Source organism: Haliotis rufescens, unplaced genomic scaffold (genome assembly GCF_023055435.1).
Source record: "Haliotis rufescens isolate VD_foot unplaced genomic scaffold, xgHalRufe1.0.p SCAF_4, whole genome shotgun sequence".
Taxonomy (NCBI): domain Eukaryota; kingdom Metazoa; phylum Mollusca; class Gastropoda; order Lepetellida; family Haliotidae; genus Haliotis; species Haliotis rufescens.
The window spans coordinates 22740891-22759843 of NW_025964112.1; the positions used below are offsets into that span (position 1 = coordinate 22740891).

The 18953-nt window shown below is 39.8% G+C and overlaps 2 protein-coding genes across 6 annotated transcripts in view; one reads left to right on the forward strand and one right to left on the reverse strand.

The window, feature by feature from the left end:
- LOC124132175 (DNA topoisomerase 2-alpha-like) overlaps window positions 1–6026 on the reverse strand; it is a 45991-nt gene extending 39965 nt beyond the window's left edge. For 3 of the 4 annotated variants that reach the window (XM_046495928.2, XM_046495930.2, XM_046495927.2), the window contains exons 1-3: window positions 5881–6026; window positions 5418–5487; window positions 1300–1551 (exon numbers count right to left, since the gene is read on the reverse strand). In XM_046495928.2, coding sequence (XP_046351884.1) covers window positions 1300–1551; window positions 5418–5456 — 291 coding nt within the window. In that variant the 5' untranslated portion in view covers window positions 5457–5487; window positions 5881–6026. Of the gene's footprint in view, window positions 1–1299; window positions 1552–5105; window positions 5245–5417; window positions 5488–5880 lie in introns of those variants that run through there. The other variant, XM_046495929.2, reaches the window with a different exon arrangement.
- A 45-nt stretch (window positions 6027–6071) lies between these two features.
- LOC124132176 (ubiquitin-conjugating enzyme E2 G2) lies at window positions 6072–13216 on the forward strand. 2 transcript variants are annotated; one of them, XM_046495931.2, is made up of 5 exons: window positions 6072–6230; window positions 6741–6822; window positions 8237–8355; window positions 8849–8989; window positions 11521–13216. In XM_046495931.2, the coding sequence occupies exons 1-5, from the start codon at window positions 6188–6190 to the stop codon at window positions 11631–11633; spliced, it is 498 nt and encodes a 165-aa protein (XP_046351887.1). In that variant the 5' UTR covers window positions 6072–6187; the 3' UTR covers window positions 11634–13216. The 2 variants fall into 2 exon arrangements, with proteins under 2 accessions (XP_046351887.1, XP_046351888.1); XM_046495932.2 differs by lacking the exon at window positions 11521–13216 and adding an exon at window positions 11314–11497.
- The last annotated feature ends 5737 nt before the right edge of the window (window positions 13217–18953 follow it).

Sequence of the window (18953 nt, forward strand, 5' to 3'; positions counted from 1 at the left end):
TCTGTGATGTAAACTGTTTTTGAGACAGTTACTCCCATAATCATATAAAATAAACCCATCTTCATAAATGCGCCCCGTGTCCCACTGAGAGTAAATATATGGCCCATTGATAAAATATTGCAAGAATGCTGCAAAGCTGATGCCTTGGCAGAACACTGTATTTGTCCAGTTAAAATACAAGTCACCTTGACCAAGCAATCACATTAGTTATAACTACATAATATAATACAGGTTAAGTCTCGTTAATCCGACACTCATTAATCCGACAATAGGCTTTATCCGACACTAATGATGGGAACCGATTAAATCAGTGCTATTTAGACCTGTTAATCTGACAGTCTCGCACTCCGACTCTGACACACCTAATTTGCAAAGAATTACCAAAATCACTCATTAATCAGTCTCGTTAATCCGACAGTGATCAGCATACTCCATGGTTATCTGCCCGCAAGTACACAGCCCATGTTTTGACGCGAGACAAGTTGGCTGGTAGCTGCATATTACAACGGCTGCAGAGATAAACTTGCTTAACAATAAACAATTAATGATTTAAATAAAGAAAACCGGATTTATCACATGATTAGACTACCTCAATATCATTAAAAACAGATACAAGTTCTCGCTATCGCTGAGGACATCCCATCAAAGCTAGGTCACATCAGAACCTTTCGCAAACTATGACCGACCAAAATGAAATGACAAACAGGAAGTCAACATTAGCCACTTAGAAAGCAGCTTTATTAAGCTTTGCGGTACCAGTTTCAAACTTGCAACTTCCATTCCAGACAATGCTTTTTAAAGTATTTTGAATAAGTCATACCAACCCTAACAGTTGTTTTGAGTTAAGCCTTAGAGGTTGCATGATTAGAAAACATATTCCGCTAACAATGTAACATAACAACATGAATATTTCATTTTTCATTATTTTTATTACGTGTTTGTATCGTTATCTATCAGGAAGTTGTCCGATTTTCGATCAATACTTAATTTTGTTTATCCGACATAATTATATAATCATATGCAACCAACTTTGTCGGATTAACAGGACTTGACTGTATGTTTAAATATGAACTTGGTAATTTTACAGGCATTTGCCGCCAACTTTGGGGTGATTATAAATCTCTGTGCAGTTCAAGACAATATCTTGAACAAAATATATCTGATACAGATAGTAAACACTACATGAAAGATAAAATATTTTATTTCAAAGAATTTTATTTTTTTTAAATAAAAGGTGTAGAAAATGGTATACCCACAATAATACCGAGTCAGACATAATCAGTGACATTGTCAACTAACCTGCGTGACTGCTTCAACAGAACCGACATAGGAGTCCGGACGCAGCAGAATATGTTCTAGTTGAGATTTCTTTTGATAGATTCGCTCAACAGACATTCTCTTGTTGCCCCCCTTCTTCCCATGGTGCTCAACTGCCATCTCCTTCATCTCAGGGGCGAAATCCCCCCCTCCTCCACCAGCAGCAGCTTTAGGCTTCGGCTTGTTCTTCTCCATAGCAGCCTTAGCTTTGGCCTGCATATTATCAAACAGGGTCTGAAACAAAACAATAAACATAATAATACATTTATATTTTCAAAGAAAATGAAATAAAAAATGTCAGACATAGGCTGTGTCACATACACATTGATATACATGTATATAATTAAATCTCAAATATTGGCTAGGTATTGAAAAAATATGTAGAGATCAGCACTGAATTATTGAAAAATGTTATGAGTTTGGGCTTTACAGCACTTTTAGCATAATTTCAGCCATCACAACAGGAGACGTCGACAATGAGTGAGTGAGTGAGTTGGGTTTAACGCCGCTTTTAAAAGTATTCCAGTTATATCGCGGCGTGTCAGCTTAATGTGGGAGGAAAGCCCGAAGTGATGCAGGTCTTGGACGTTTACCACTTCGGTGAAACCCACGAGCACGGGTATGGTGCTGACAAACCTAGAAACATAATTGGGGCGAACCGAGATTCGAACCCACAATCATAGGTTTCTGGCGTGCCCAAGGGACGCAACTCTGCACAGCGAATCACGGCGCCTCAGATGACTGGGTCACCCGTGCCCCCACGTCGACAATGAGCTTCCCACATTGTGCCCATGTGCATCTTCAAGGCAAGGGAAATTTCACCCTTGCAGAACTTGGCTAGAACTTTTGGGCTCGATCATAGGGCCACCAGTGGCTATTTTGAGTTATGTCCCTTCTATGTAACTCCTATTGACTAATCAGAGTCTAGCTCTCATATCACTTGCATTTGCTTCAAATAAAATGGTGTTGCCCAGCGAAGACGATCTGATCAATAATCAATCAATTAAATGAGTCTTACTTCGCAAAGTGCACCAATAATGTAAGCACCTTGATTAAAAACATGAAATGATTTGGAAAATATCTGTTGATCCAAAGTTGACGGTACACATGCTTTGCAAATCCTGCAATCGACCAAAATCTGCATGGCAGTTTACAATTTCCTTACGCGATTTTGATTTGACTATGCATAGACTTGTTAGTCCATCCAAAATCTAACTCCATAATTCCAACCTAGTTTGGCAAGGATGGAAACTGGACGTTTATCATGTTTATGGTCGGTTAACTACTTGCCTTGGGAAGATAGCCCATGTGGGGAATTGAACCTGTGTCTCCAGCAAGGAGAGCCATTAAGAATGACCTGGGTTTGGACTTGAGGTATTAGTTGCTTTACTAATAAAAACTCACAGAGTGAAGTAGTTGGGTTTAATGCCACTTTGAGCAGTATTCTAGTTATATCACAGTGTGTCAGCTTCATGTGCTAGAAAAGACGAAGTGATGCAGGCCTCAAATGTTCACCACTTTGGTGAAACCCACAAGCATGGCTATGGTGCTGACAGACCTTGAAACATAATCGGGTTGAACCGGATTTTGAACCAAAAAATGGCCACAATCATAGAAAAACAGTACTTTCTTCAACAAATTGCACACCTTGAATATCAATTAGTACTGCAATCCACATCTTTGGGACAGCATTTGCTTAAAATCAATGATAAACCTGCACCAAGATGAATAACAATTGCATTTTGACGTATTCTGTGTGTTGATCATGTAGATACATATTTTATTATTTCCCTTGAGAAATTTGAGAGTGAGATGGGTTTAAGCCACTTTGAACAGTATTCCAGTTATATCACAGTGTGTCAGCCTGATGTGGGAGGAAAGCCTGAAGTGATGTGTCTTTAACGTTGACCACTTTGGTGAAGCCCACGAGCATGGGCATTAAGAAAGCTGAAGCTGTTCAAGACTTTAATTTTGTAAATCTCTACTTGTTAACCAGACTAGGCTAGAGGGTTTCTGGAGTCAGGTAAAGTATCACAATCTAAGGCAATGCATGACTGGTTGTCCACAACATACTTTACTCATGCTAATTAATGTACACTGTTCATTTTTGTTTTGGATGTTGTGGAATGCCACACTCAGCAATATACCACTTAATATGACCATGATGACATGATGACAGAGGGTTATAAGTAATAGAGTGAGGAACAGACAAAACAGTTATTAGATTATGAACACACAATCAATCAAATTACTGAGCCTGACCACCAAAACCATTTAGTCAGGGTACCTATTGTAACCAAAAAATATTTTGGATGGAAGCATACTGACCAGTTGAATCATATAAATGCAAAAGTGTTTTTAGAAATTACACAACTATTGAAGAAACTGACAAAACTGGTGTTTGTCTGTGCTTATCTCCTGTTTCATATATGCAAGCAAAACCAACTTTTGAGTATCGTTGGATCATATGTTTTCGGATGTCTTATGTTCTCGAATGGCTGTGTTTATCGCCAATATTCTTGATAAAACATCAGCATCACACAGACATTGTAAATACTCAGAAGATGGCTTGTTTTTTAAGAGAAAGTTGTCTCCTAAAACAGAATGAGATGATGTCTTACAGTTGCTCATGTGATTGGAGAGAAAACCACAAATGTTTCTTAGTGTCTGAAAACCAATAACACAGAGATATATTACACAGAACCAAACTTTGTTTAATGACTACTATCAATCAATGTTCCGTACATCAGACTGGGTAAGACTTCTGCCTGTGCCCCTCCTCAAAAATATATATACCGTATTCGACGTAATAAGCGCCCCGCTCTAATAAGCGCCCACGGCGATATTTGCTAATATATTGGCTAGTGAACAATCCCAATCAGCACCCCTTCCGATTGATCAATGTACACAGGACCTTTTTATTCATGTATAATACGCACTCGTGTGTTATATCACCCTTAATTATTGGCAATTAAATTCTGGAAAAATACATCCGTCGCATGTAAACATTTCAGGCTGTTAGCATAAACCACGAAATTTACGATCTTTCAACTCAAAATAATATTCTAATAAGCGCCCCCTATTTCTAATTTTGAGGGCGCCCTGGGCGCTTATTACGTTGAATACGGTAACTAAAAGGATTGAGCAGCAATGCATACATATACAACTTTTGGTGAGGGGAAAAGGTGGAATTCTTCCCTCAGATTGATCTCCCACTCAAAACATTGGAACAAACCCATGGCGTTTCTTGACTTGGCCAACACCAAAGAGTTTGCATGATATTTGTCATGAAGAAAAACACTAAAACAGACAGCAACATCCCAGCATTAGAAACTAACAGTTTTTGTCCACTAGTCCATATAATAACATATAGCCATGATAGCAAAACCCTTAAAAAGGGCAAATTTCCACTAGGCCTTATAATACCTTATTTTTGGGGCAGTTTGGCAAGAACTATAGGATGAGTGCCAATTTCTGCCACTGCATCCCTGGCCCACCAAATTGAATTCTTTAATATAATTAGGAGATGGAAAGGTAATGTAGGTCAAGTGACTGATAATGCATCCTATAATGGTTTGGGTATTTGGGAAGGACAGATTTCTCTGTCTAAGCTAGAACACCTACTGGATGTGGCTAAAAAGAGGAATCTGTGGTAGTGAAAAGAATGTTGTTGAATTTATGTCATGATGTGGTCTACTGCTGGTGAATATAAGCCAAGAGTATTGAAAGAAACTCAGAATCTTTAGTTATTATCATGATTAAAACCCCTAAAAATGATAACAACTTACTTTTAGTGGACCTTCGGATGCCATTCTGATAAATTGGTGCCCGAAATGGTTAAAAGTGTTTTTTGGCCTACAAAAAGTTCTTATTCCCAGGAGCTCTCGAAAATATTAAGCCTTTCGAACTGAAGTCGTTTCAAAATCGCCACAAGAAATCAACCAATGAAAAGAGTCGACACATTCTATTTTTGTTTAGGAAATACAACACCCAATCAATATGAAGATAACTACCACGTGACATAAGGGTCATGACCTTTTACCTCAAGGACGGATGAATGAATTCGTTCACAACTGAAAAAAATAATCACAAACACTCACAGTCCATCTCAGCTCGTTTGCTGCTGCCTCGTCAGCCATAGTGTTGTTGAAATTTCTTCCCGCTTAATACCTGAAAAAACACTTTTCAATTAGCTACTGCTAACGAAACATAATGAACTGTCAGACATTTTCTTGCTGCCGCTCTAAAGACTCTGTCAGTATGTCGTTAGGAACATATCAAGCCAACATTTTTAAACTATTCTTGATTAAAATATATAAAACACGTATTCAATTCGAACGCAGTTTACACCTTTATGTCCTATACAGCTTAGACACACTGTTTTAGTTACGATTCAATAAAGAATTCGTGTCTGCAAGCATAAAGAACCGCGCTAGCGAAGACAATGGTTTTAGAATTTCTGATAAGGTGCTGTCTGATTTCCGCATGTGCATAAGTTTGATTTCTCAACACTGTGAGATAACGAAATGCGATATTTTTTACAAAATATAATTTGATAAGTACCTTTTTTAACGTGATCCCCTGTCTTGACTGGAAAATGCTCAATCTGCAAATATTTTCCTATGCCCACATTATCAATCGCGGGGCGCCATGATGGTCAGGCTAAACCGGTATTCTTCTTTTTGATTGGCTATAAAAATGTGTGATAATTTACTTTAACCAATGAAAATGTGTTTTACATTCTCTAGACTTAATGTGTCTCTCACGAAGAAGAGTTGAAGAAAGTGACAACATCAACAAGCATGGCGTAGTTGGAAATGCATTCATAACAGTTCTATTTCCTCCGACACAACTGCACAAGTGAAACACAATGGCTGGCTCAGCGCTAAAACGTCTTATGGCTGAGTATAAACGTACACGATTGTTTCAGTCGATGTTTGTTTCAATTTCTAATAAACTCTCAACGAAATGATAGTTGTTGCGGCAAACAACAGGAAAGAACTGATTTCTAGCCTATATCACTGTTTTAAACCAGCAACCATATTTTGTATTCATCACACTATATTACCATCTGATTACATAGACTGATGTGTAAGCCATTTACCAAGATAATCACAATGCATATTTACTGTATTACAATTATAATCAATGTAGTATGCTGACTAGGTTTAAAATCTCGAAATCTCCTACATGGTAAGATGCTTTAAAAAGTTATCATACGACTTAAATTTTCCAATCTTATCTTGTTACTATTTGCTGAAAATACAACAGTCAGCATTGAAAGTTAGATATCTAAATAGAGTCATTGTGAACATAAAAAGTTAGAGCTTTATAGCATTTATGGTGTAACACAATATCCTTGAGACAAACTCTTTTTGTATTTTACTGATAGTTTTAGATATAATTAGTTCATGATATTACAGAGTTGACTTTGAATCCACCTGAGGGCATTATTGCTGGTCCAGTCAATGAGGAGAATTTCTTTGAGTGGGAAGCCCTCATTATGTAAGTTGAATATGAATATTCACAATTATATTTTAGCTAATTTAATTATGGTAAATGGAGGATTAGGTTCCTACAGTGTGTGACCTTGATGGTTAGGACAAATGGTTTGCTATCAATCACTGATCATGCTGATAAGCTCTGATTGGACTTCATTATTTCAGGTGGATGTGGTATCTTTAGCAGACAGAGGCATAAACATATATTCACTCACTGATCATGGTGGTGAACAATGTGAATATACTACTAATGAGAAATGGCCATGGCAAACCTCTTAACATAACTTGCCGTAAGTAGAAGACAAATGGTCATCTCCATCGTGGAAGCCATGTCATCTACATGATCTAAGCCAACTGAATTTGCTGTGTAGAGTTGTGTCCATTAAGCATGCAAGAAATCCCAGATTCAGCCCCTTTATAGTTCTTTGTTTCTCAACACCATTCCCTTTCTCAAGGATTTCACTGAGGTGGTACACTAGTAGGACCTACATTACTTTGCCTTATAGGGCTTTCCTGACATGTTTTGATACAACTGATATAAAGGTCATCGGCCTCTAGACACGCAGGGTGATGTTCATTCCACTTACTGACTCAAGGTTTATACAATGAGGGACAGAAAATGTTCTAAATGAAAGAAGTTTTGTTTGTTTGTTGTTTAACGCTGCACTCAGCAATATTCCAGCTATATGACGGCGGTCTGTAAATAATCGAGTCTGGTCCAGACAATCCAATGATTGACATCATGAGCATTTGGATACGATGACATGCATCAATAAAGAGCAATGATGTAGATGACAAAGCCCATACCACTTTTACCATTTACATTCAAGATGTATAGTTCATTGTTTTATCCCTTTATTTTCTCTTATGAAAAGACTGTTTTTAATGGACTTGGTATCCATTTTCACAATGTTGTTGAATTCCATTACAGCCTTTTTTTGATTGAAAGTTTTCCAGTGATACCAATCTGCTGTCCTATCTTCGTGAAGGGTTCCTCCTGCCCCAAGTATAGAAACAAACCTGAATGAAAGGAAATAATTGAATGAATGTCAATATCGCCGAGACAGAAACATGTAAACACCTTATTCAAATACAATTGATGTTAAGTTCTATAGATTCATATGAAATCTGTTCTTCTCCAATATACTGTTCATAGTTGCTGAATCTAAACAGATCTAGTCACACATGTGTATCTAACAATATTGAAGTGATCATTGTAAACCTACAAAGGAGGACACATTAATGGAGGGAACACGGTGGTATGGCGAGGGAATGTGAAAATTATTGAAAGGAGTGCAGTAATATTGTGATTGAATGCTGTAAATATATATGGCAGCTTCCTTAGATTACAAAGTCTAGACCTGTACTAAAATGGGCTCCAGACTGTAGTCACACTTTATGTTTATTTCTTTTCTCAGGGGTCCGGAGGGTACATTTTTTGAGGGCGGAGTGTTTCCAGCCAGACTGACTTTTCCAGCTGATTACCCACTGAGTCCACCCAAAATGAAATTTACATGTGACATCTTCCATCCTAACAGTAGGTAGCCTTAGTGAGTCAAGCATGTACCCAGAGGCTTGAAGTATCACCAGAATGTATGCTTGTTTGTTGTTTAATGCCGCTCTGAGCAATATTCCAGCTATATGACGGCGGTCTGCAAATAATAAAGTCCAGACACTCCAGCGGTTGACATCATGAGCATCGATATACAAAATTTGGATACGATGACTCGCATCAACCTGATGCAAGCCTGAACACCCAGTCCTGTTACTTGCCTGTTACAACAAGCATTGGTTGCTAAAGACCGATTCTGCCCTGCAGTCTTCACAGGACGAATACATCCAGTGGTATTCCCTTTCTACACGTGACCTAGTGTAATAGCTACCACGACTGAATGCATCTCACAGGATCTCAACACATGCCATGTTTCAGTCTGAAGCTGACAATGTTTCAGTCAGTTGCTGACATGAAGTATATCAGTTCTACGCCAGCATGGCATGTTTCACTGTTTTTATGCCATGCAATGTTTCAGTCTACCCTGATGGTCGAGTATGCATCTCCATCCTGCATGCCCCTGGGGACGACCCGATGGGGTATGAGACCAGTGCTGAGCGGTGGAGCCCTGTGCAGAGTGTGGAGAAAATACTGCTGTCAGTTGTCAGCATGTTGGCAGGTGGGTGACAGTGACTTCTTACTTACACAGCTATTAGACGATAGCAGAAAGTTTTGAGACTGGCATATCTGGGTTGTTGTTATGCTTATTATATGTCAATATAACCTGTGTCTTGTTGACAATTTGGGGTGCTCAGTCCAGTGACAGGCTGATAAGTGACTTCACCTCTGCGATGACACAGAATTGATTGCCACAGGGGGCTGGTTAACAGAGCAGGATTTGACCTTCTGCAAAACAGAGATAACAGACCTGGAGAAGAGATGGAACAAGTATATTGAAATGCAAGGAGACTATTTTTTTAAAAACAATTAAATTTCACAATATTTCAGTACTATGTATTGTGGTCTCAAAACTTTCTGATACCCTGTATCATTGGCACTGTTAGAATCATAATAGTACTGTTAGAATCATAAAAGTACTGTTAGAATCATAATAGTACTGTTAGAATCATAATAGTACTGTTAGAATCGTAATAGTACTGTTAGAATCATAAAAGTACTGTTAGAATCATAAAAGTACTGTTAGAATCATAAAAGTACTGTTAGAATCGTGATAGTACTGTTAGAATCGTAATAGTACTGTTAGAATCGTAATAGTACTGTTACAATCATAATGGCACTGTAAGAATTGTAACAGTACTGTTAGAATAATAATGGCATTGTTAAAATTGTAATAAAATTGTTAGAATCATAATAGTACTGTTAGAATCGTAATAGTACTGTTAGAATCGTAATAGTACTGTTAGAATCGGATTAGTACTGTTAGAATCGTGATAGTACTGTTAGAATTGTAATAGTACTGTTAGAATTGTAATAGTTCTGTTAGAATCGTAATAATATTGTTAGAATTGAATAGTAGTTAGAATCTTAATGGCACTGTAAGAATTGTAATAGTACTGTTAGAACCATAATGGCACTGTTAGAATAATAGTAGTACTGTTAGAATCATAATAGACTGTCATAATTGTAATAATACTGTTAAAATCGTAACAGTACTGTTGGAATCATAATGGCAATGTTAAAATTGTAATAGTACTGTTAGAATCGTGATAATACTATTAGAATCATAATAATACTGTTAGAAACAAAATAGTACTGTTAGAATCGTAATGGCACTGTTAGAATCGTAATAGTACTGTTAGAATCATAATGGCACTGTTAGAATCGAAATTATACTCTTAAAAACATAATAGTACTGTTAGAATCGTAATAGTACTGTTAGAATCGTATTAATACTGTTAGAATAATAATAATACTGTTAGAATCATAATAGTACTTTTAGAATCGTAATAGTACTGTTAGAATCATAATGGCACTGTTAGAATCATAATGGCACTGTTAGAATCATAATGGCACTGTTAGAATCATAATGGCACTGTTAAAATCATAATGGCACTGTTAGAATCATAGTAATACTGTCAGAATCATAATAGTACTGTTAGAATCATAATAGTACAGTTGGCATCATGAAGGCACTGCTTGAATCATAATAGTACTGTTAGTCGTGATAGTACTGTTAGAATCATAATAGTACTGTTAGTCGTGATAGTACTGTTAGAATCATAATAGTACTGTTAGTCTGGATAGTACTGTTAGAATCATAATGGTGCAGGGTGGAAATGATTTTATTATCACAGAGTAATGATGCATTGCCTAGTATTTCACCCTTACTTTCAACATTGCAGCAGTAGTGAGTGAGTGAGTATGGTTTTACGCCACTTTTAGCAATATTTCTAGTGATATAATGGCAAGGGATACCAGAAATGGGCTTCACACATTGTACCCACTTGGGGAATCGAACCCAGGCCTTTAGTGTGATGAGTAAACCTCTTGATTTAGCTATATAAAAAATGCACAAGTGCAACCTATTAATATTTATGTCAACATGCAGCAAGTACATGTATCAGAAATTGAAATTTATTTCTGTCTGAACCTTACTTGTCAACACAACAATGATCTTTGAACACACTCAATACATGTAAGTTAAATTTACCATACTACATCACTTATCTTTGTTATGTGTAATTTGTCATGCTTTTGTGCGCTTGACGTCATCAAACCTCATTTGACACAGGCAGTGGACTGGCCTATGTTTCAACTATGAGACCAGGGTGCAACCTGGTTTTGTCTGGTAGAACTGGGTTTTTATGTCAACATGCACCTGGTGCAAGTTAAATCAAAGTTCTTAAATCAAGTGCAGCAGTATGTCATAACGTTGCAGCAACAACTTCTAGATCAGGGGGTCAGGCCTGATTGCTTGGATCGTTGCTCATGCTGTTTATGGCTTTAAACAACATTGACTCACTAACCCACTTGATGTTCCAGAACCCAATGATGAGAGTGCAGCTAATGGCTTTAACCAACATTGACTCACTAACCCACTTGATGTTCCAGAACCCAATGATGAGAGTGCAGCTAATGGCTTTAACCAACATTGACTCACTAACCCACTTGATGTTCCAGAACCCAATGATGAGAGTGCAGCTAATGGCTTTAACCAACATTGACTCACTAACCCACTTGATGTTCCAGAACCCAATGATGAGAGTGCAGCTAATGTGGATGCAGCAAAGACATGGAGAGAAGACAGACAGAAGTTTGAAGACATCGCTTCCCGCACTGTTCGGAAGTCACTAGGATTCTAACTGAAATAACTGATTTATGAAGGGTGCAATAATAAACAGTAACTATATCAAAACATCAGCTTGTATCTCAGAAGTTTATACCTCCAGAATAAGGGCACTGACAAATAATTTCAAGAGATAATAGTTGCCTTGCCACAATGGTGAGGATATGTTACAAGGGAGGTAATTCTTGAAGGCTTGGTATCCGTTCATGTCAAAACTTTAGTATCATGCTTTAATAATTGAGTATAGTCGATATCAAGTCAGTAGATGTGATTTTGATCACAGTTATATGACATCCATGACACATGTAAATGTGTGGTCATAATCTACTGATTACAGCTATATTAAGCTCCAGAAGTGTCGCCAGGATTTTTCGGGGAGAGTTTGTTTTGAAAGATATGTATATTCCTGGCTAGTATTTCTTCACATCAATGATGCTAAACTTGGTGCATGGTTGACAAACATCCGTTCAGTCACAGCCACTGATTTCATTTGTTAATGTTTTGTTGGCATTTTGTGTTGTGTTTTTCACCAACTTGTATGAGCTGTGTAACAGCTTGTCCATCTCATGCCATCACTTGATGGATCTGTTATAGACTATCAGTATAGTACACTTCTGTTAACTGATGTTTCTACTTTTTTGTATGAACAAATTTAAATTTGATGTTGAGAAGACAAACTTAAGGATGTCCGCTGGTGTGTAGTTGAAGTAGTTTTCTAAGAGAGGAATTTTAGAAATCTAAATAATTTAGTTTAACTCTTGTCTGAAAAGGAAGGAAGTTGGTGTGCATTAACACTTGTTGACTACTGCACCAAATTCACACTTTACTATAGAGGTACTATTTAGAGGTATATGGGAAAGCCGATTTTAGAATTATTGTTTGTTGTTTAACAATATTCTGGCTATATGTAGGCAGTCTAAATATTTGAGTTTGGTCCAGATAAACCAGTGATTGATATCATAAGCTTTGAACCGAGCAATTGGGATATGATGACATGCATCAACCAAGTCACCGAGCCTGACCACCGGATCCCGTTAGTCGCCTAATACGACAAGCATTGGTTGCTGAAGATCAATTCTAACCGAGATCTTCACGGGTGGGTTTTAGAATGAAAAAAACTACTTTGTGAAAATTCAGTTAGTGAGGCAACTTCAATAATTCACTGAATCAACATCTTCCCTTCCTAATATGTAAGTATTCACCATGTAAAATCATGTCAGAGAAAAACTATTGAGGAATATTTGGTGCAGCGTATATGGTGTACTGATGTATATGAAACTGTTATTGCCTCCCTTGTGTGTTATCGGTCTATCTCTAGTCAGTATCTGTCTTAATGCTATGTTACACATTACATAACTATACATTTATGGCATGGTGAAAGATTGGTGAATGAACTCTCCTCTTTCAGATGTTGCACCCTCAGGCACGTTATGCCCAGATTCTGCTCTTGTTTTTCACATTATTGCAGGAAAACTAACATCCTGTGATTCAACTGTGACATATACTGATGTGTTACCATGGTGACTAATTGGACATTGTTCATGTAATATATATTTATTGTCAGCTGTTCGTGGAAATAAATGTATAATCATGCTGCCACTTCTGCCTATTGTATCGTAGGTATCTTTCTATCGCAAAGTAACATTGTGAGAGGTACTACTTTCATTTGAGACCTAAGCAGATGTTTTACAGCTTGAATTGTAAAAGGGGGGCACGGGTGGCCCAGTCGCCTAAGGTGCCACAATTCGCTGTGCAGAGCTGTGCCAGAAACCTATGATTGTGGGTTCGAATTCAGGTTCTCCCTGATTATGTTTCTAGGTTTGCCAACACCATACCCGAGCTTGTGGGTTTCACTGAAGAGGTAAACGTCTGAGACCTGCATCACTTCAGGCTTACCTCCCACATTCAGTTGACACCCCCTGATTTAACTGGAATACTGTTAAAAGCGGGGCTAACCCTACTCACTCACTCACTGAATTGTAAAACCGAGATTTTACAATTGATGTATAATGAACCTGCTTTGAGGATTGACATTTTGATTGTAAGGCCTAGGTTTTACGATTGAAGAGTTATGAACAGGCCTTTTGAAAAATGATTTTTGTTTAGTTAAAAGCCACAATTTCTGTCACATTACAATTCCATGACGTGGGTTCAACCTGCGACCTCACATATTGTTAAGTCCACTATAAGGTATCCCGATGTTTTCTATTTTTTTCTGGTATTTCTTGCATGTTTACGGTTCATTAGTTGGATAAAACACTCCTCTGTTTTAGTTGAAAATATAAAACTCCATATCTGTAAACATACATACCTGTCAACATTAGAATTACAAAGAGGTATCAGTTGTGCTGTGATTGTAGTCTATGGGTTTGTAGGATGAAACGACGTTCAAACCCATTGGGCTTGTTCAAAAACGTCTATATATTAAATTCAGTTTGATTTCATGGTAGAGATTATAAATTTCAAAGTCAAATGTTTCGTCAATACACAACACGAATCCTGCAGTTTTGTGATGTAGTATATGAAGGAAGTAGAAAAACCACACCTTGCACAGGTCCCATTCACTGTAGGGCTATAGTTTAGGTACCAGGATTTGAACCCACAATCATACGTTTCTGGCGTGCCCAAGGGACACAATTCTGCACAGCGAATTGCGGCGCCGTAGACGACTGGGCCACCCGTGCCCCCTTAGGTATACAGGACACAGAAGTACAATGTCATATCTAATTGGGATTAAACCTCTTGAGGACATTTATCAAATGAATCCATATTTTAAAGACACAGTTGAAGAAAGGACAAAAACTAACTGCTATACAACTTGGACGCAGATTTATAATAGATAAAGAAAGTAAAATAAAGAAAAAATGTCTGACATTTATGGTCGTTCAATGTTAAGGTAAATTTAACTGACACCTGTATGGACAGAATAAAATATATGTGCAAAAGGTAGATAGCAAGTAACATTGTTAGGTCTTCAGCAACCCATACTTGCTGTAAAAGTTGGCTATGCTTGTCGTAAGAGGCGACTAACGGGATCTGGTGGTCATGCTAGCTGACTTGGTTGATCCATGTCATCGTATCCCAATTGCGTGAACCGATACTAATGATATCAATCACTGGATTGTCTGGTCCAGACTGGATTATTTACAGACCGCCGTCATACAGCTGGAATATTGCTCAGTGTGGCGTTAAACAACACACAAACAATAAATCTAAGGAGAGAGTGCGATCGTTTGGCTTACATCATCTGGGTTAACCACAAACAGGTACATCCTGGTCGTATGACGTATTGAACTGCAGGTATAAATCTTTGAGATTTATATCACCCCATTAGCAAATGAAACCCGACCCTGGTGTTGTGGTTGTCGGTCTTTCAAAAAGAACCTACGGGGGTTGATTGATCAGTTTTGAAAAGGGAAAAGTCTTGTCAAAAACATGATGCACGAGTATATCGTGGATGGTATGGGTATAAAAGACACCCAAAACTGTTAAGCTGACTTTCGTTATTTCGATTCATCAGCAATGCCAAGATTATCAAGAAATGAGTGAGTGAGTGAGTATGGTTTTACGCCGCTTTTAGCAATATTCCAGCAAAATCACGGCGAGGGACACCAGAAATGGGCTTCACACATTGTACCCATGTCGGGAATCGAACCCGGGTCTTCGGCGTGACGAGCGAACGCTTTAACCACTAGGCTACCCGACCGCCCTCAAGAAATGAGAGTTCGCTCGTAACGCCGAAGACCCGGGTTCGATTCCCGACATGGGTACAATGTGTGAAGCCCATTTCTGGTGACCCCCGCCGTGATATTGCTGGAATATTGCTAAAAGCGGCGTAAAACCATACTCACTCACTCACTCACTCAAGAAATGAGAGACAACAAGCGATCGGAAGACTGCAAGCAGACCAGACTGCACAAGTCGTTGCAAATGCATTCAATGTCAACGTCAGAACGATATATCGTTTGCAACATCGCCACAACACCACTAACACCACCGACGACCGACCGCGTAGTGGTCGTCCCAGAGTCAAGATGAATCGAAATAACAAGATCGGTTCATGATACGCCAACATCTGCAGAAACGAACCCGAATGGCCACTGAAACAGCTTAGCAAACCATTGGCAACCACCAGCGTGCCATCAGTGATCGTACAGTCCGACGTCGCCTAACTGCCAACAACATCTCGTGCCACCGTCCTGCTCGTGTACCCATCCTGAGAGATCGTCACCAACAGGCCCGACTGCAATAGGGCAGGCAGCATCAAAATTGGCGTTAACAGCAATGGAGAAGAATCATCTTCACTGATGAAAGTCGCTACTGTGTTTCAACGGTGGATGGCAGAGTCAGGGTCTGGCAAAGGAGGGGCGAACGTTATGCTGATGCTTGTGTTATGGAACTAGACCCGCGGAGCGGACCAAGCATCATGGTTTGGGTTGGAATCGGACTGAACCAGAGAGTGGGACCTGTGGTCTTTCAGAATATTGGTCCAGGCAGGGCTAATGGCATCACAGCTCTTCGCTACATTGACCAAGTCCTCAGACCCCATATCGTGCCTCTTTTGTTGCCCGTCATCAAAACCACACCTTTCTGCAAGACAACGCCCGTCCCCACACCGCCAGAGTCACCAGGGACTTCCTCCAGCAGCACAACATACAAATCATGCCTTGGCCTGCCCTCAGTCCGGATTTGAATCCCACTGAACACTTGTGGGATGAGATCCAACGCCGACTCAACGACGTACGCCCAAGGCCGACAACTGCAGCAGAACTGGCCCAATGGTCTTCATCAACAGGCTAGTCCACTCCATGTACAGGAGATGTGTGGCTGTACTCAACGCCCGTGGTGGCCACACCAGGTACTGATTTTGAACCCCCAAGCTGTGATGACTTCTGGTGCCTCCCCAAATTCACAATTCGCAAAAACATTCCCCAGACTGTTAATTTCATGTGGGTCAAACACTGACTTTCACCGATGTCTGTACTTACATATATAAGCATTTGAAAATAAAGATATATATATGATACATCCACATTGTGAACATTCACATAGCGGTTGTGAAACGGGTTGCCTACAGAGTAATCTGTTTTACATTCGTTTGTATACTAACGGAAAAATATAATCGTGCTTCATATAAAGTGGTTTAAATGTTACGTTACTGAAAATAACAACATACTGTTTGGTAGTTGGTCCGATCAATGTTTTATCATAACAAATTGACATCAACAGTGATGAGTTCTCCCATGCATGAGCTCTTATGCCACCCCATAACATCACACTTTCACCCCCAAACTGACGACGTTGAGTAACACAAGCGTCGTTTAAACGTTCTCCTGACTCTCCGTCAGTAATGGCTGCCAAGATTCCCCGTCGAATCTTGATAGTCGATCTTTTACTCTTGAACCGGAGACTGACGTGGAATCTGGATTGTCATTACTGACGGTGAATCTTGATTGCCATTACTGACGGGGAATCTTGATAGTCATTACTGACAAGGAATCTGTATTATCACTACTGACAGGGAATCTGGATTGTCATTACTCACGGAGAATCTGGATTGTCATTACTGACGGGGAATCTGGATTGTCACTACAGACGGGGAATCTGGATTGTCATTACTGAAGGGGAATCTGGATTGTCAAAATTGACGGGGGAGTCTGGATTGTCATTACTGACGGGGAATCTGGATAGCCACTACTGATGGGGAATCTTGACTGCCATTACAGACGGGGTATCTGGATTGTCATTACTGACGGGGAAGCCGCCTCCGTGGTCTTGTGGTAGAGCGTCCGTCCGGAGAGCGGAAGGTCCGGGGTTCGATCCCCGGCAGCGTCATACCAAAAGACGTTAAAAGATGGTACTTGTTACCCTGTCTGGCGCTCGGCATTGAGGGGCTAAAACAAGGACTGGTCGGCTCAGAGTCAGTATACTGTGTCTGAGTGGGGTATTTATGTTAAACTGCGGCATATTATATCAGTGAGCTAGCACTATAAATCGGCATCAGTCCGGACTAGTACAAGCAGCCACGCAAACACGTGCATATACGTCGCTATATAAGTGCAATAATCTTGGACGCGACGTTAAACCCAATTTCACCTCACCTCACCTCACTGACGGGGAATCTTGACTGGCATTACTGACGGGGAATCTGGATTGTCATTACTGACGGGGAATCTGGATTGTCATTACTGACGGGGAATCTGTATTGTCACTACTGACAGGGAATCTGGATTGTCATTACTGACTGGGAATCTTGACTGCCATTACTGACAGGGAATCTGGATTGTCATTCCTGATGGGGAATCTGCATAGCCACTAGTCACGGGGAATCTGGATTGTCATTACTGACAGGGAATCAGGATTGTCATTACTGACGGGGAATCTTGACTGCCATTACTGACGGGGAATCTTGACTGCCATTACAGACGGGGTATCTGGATTGTCATTACTGACAGGGAATCTTGATTTGATTGTGATTACTGACGGGGAATCTTGATTGTCATTACTGACGGGGAAGCCGCCTCCGTGGTCTTGTGGAAGAGCGTCCGTCCAGAGAGCGGAAGGTCCGGGGTTCGTCATACCAAAGGACGTTAAAAGATGGTACTTGTTGTTACCCTGTCTGGCGCTCGGCATTAAGGGGCTAAAACAAGGACTGGTCGGCTCGGAGTCAGTATACTGTGTCTGAGTGTGGTATTCATGTTAAACTGCGGCATGGTATCTCAGTGAGCTAGCACTATAAATCGGCATCAGTCCGGACTAGTATAAGCAGCCACGCAAACGCGTGCATGCACGTCGCTATATAAGTGCAATAATCTTGGACGCGACGTTAAACCCAATTTCACCTCACCTCACCTCACTGACGGGGAATCTTGACTGGCATTACTGACGGGGAATCTTGACTGGCATTACTGACGGGGAATCTGGATTGTCATTACTGACGGGAAATCTTGACTTGCATTACTGATGGGAAATCTGGATTGTCATTACTGACGGGGAATCTAGATTGTCATTACTGACGGGAAATCGTGACTGGCATTACTGACGGGGAATCTGGATTGTCATTACTGACAGGGAATCTGGATTGTCATTACTGACGGGGAATCTTGACTGGCATTACTGACTGGGAATCTTGACTGGCATTACTGACTGGGAATCTTGATTGGCATTACTGACGGGGAATCTGGATTGTCATTACTGACGGGGAATCTGGATTGTCAGTACTGACGGGGAATCTGGATTGTAATGACGTTTTCTAGTACCGCAGTTAATGCAACTGACTGGTGCAGACTAACACTGGTCCAACACACCCACAAGGTGACGTGATCGAGGCGCAGAG

Excerpts from the sequence above, each read along its gene's own strand:
- LOC124132176 (XM_046495931.2), top strand. The coding sequence starts at position 6,188 with ATGGCTGGCTCAGCGCTAAAACGTCTTATGGCTGAGTATAAAC. Across the intron at positions 6,823-8,236 it reads GAGTGGGAAGCCCTCATTAT|GGGTCCGGAGGGTACATTTT; the intron begins GTAAGTTGAATA and ends TTCTTTTCTCAG. Across the intron at positions 8,990-11,520 it reads AGTTGTCAGCATGTTGGCAG|AACCCAATGATGAGAGTGCA; the intron begins GTGGGTGACAGT and ends TTGATGTTCCAG.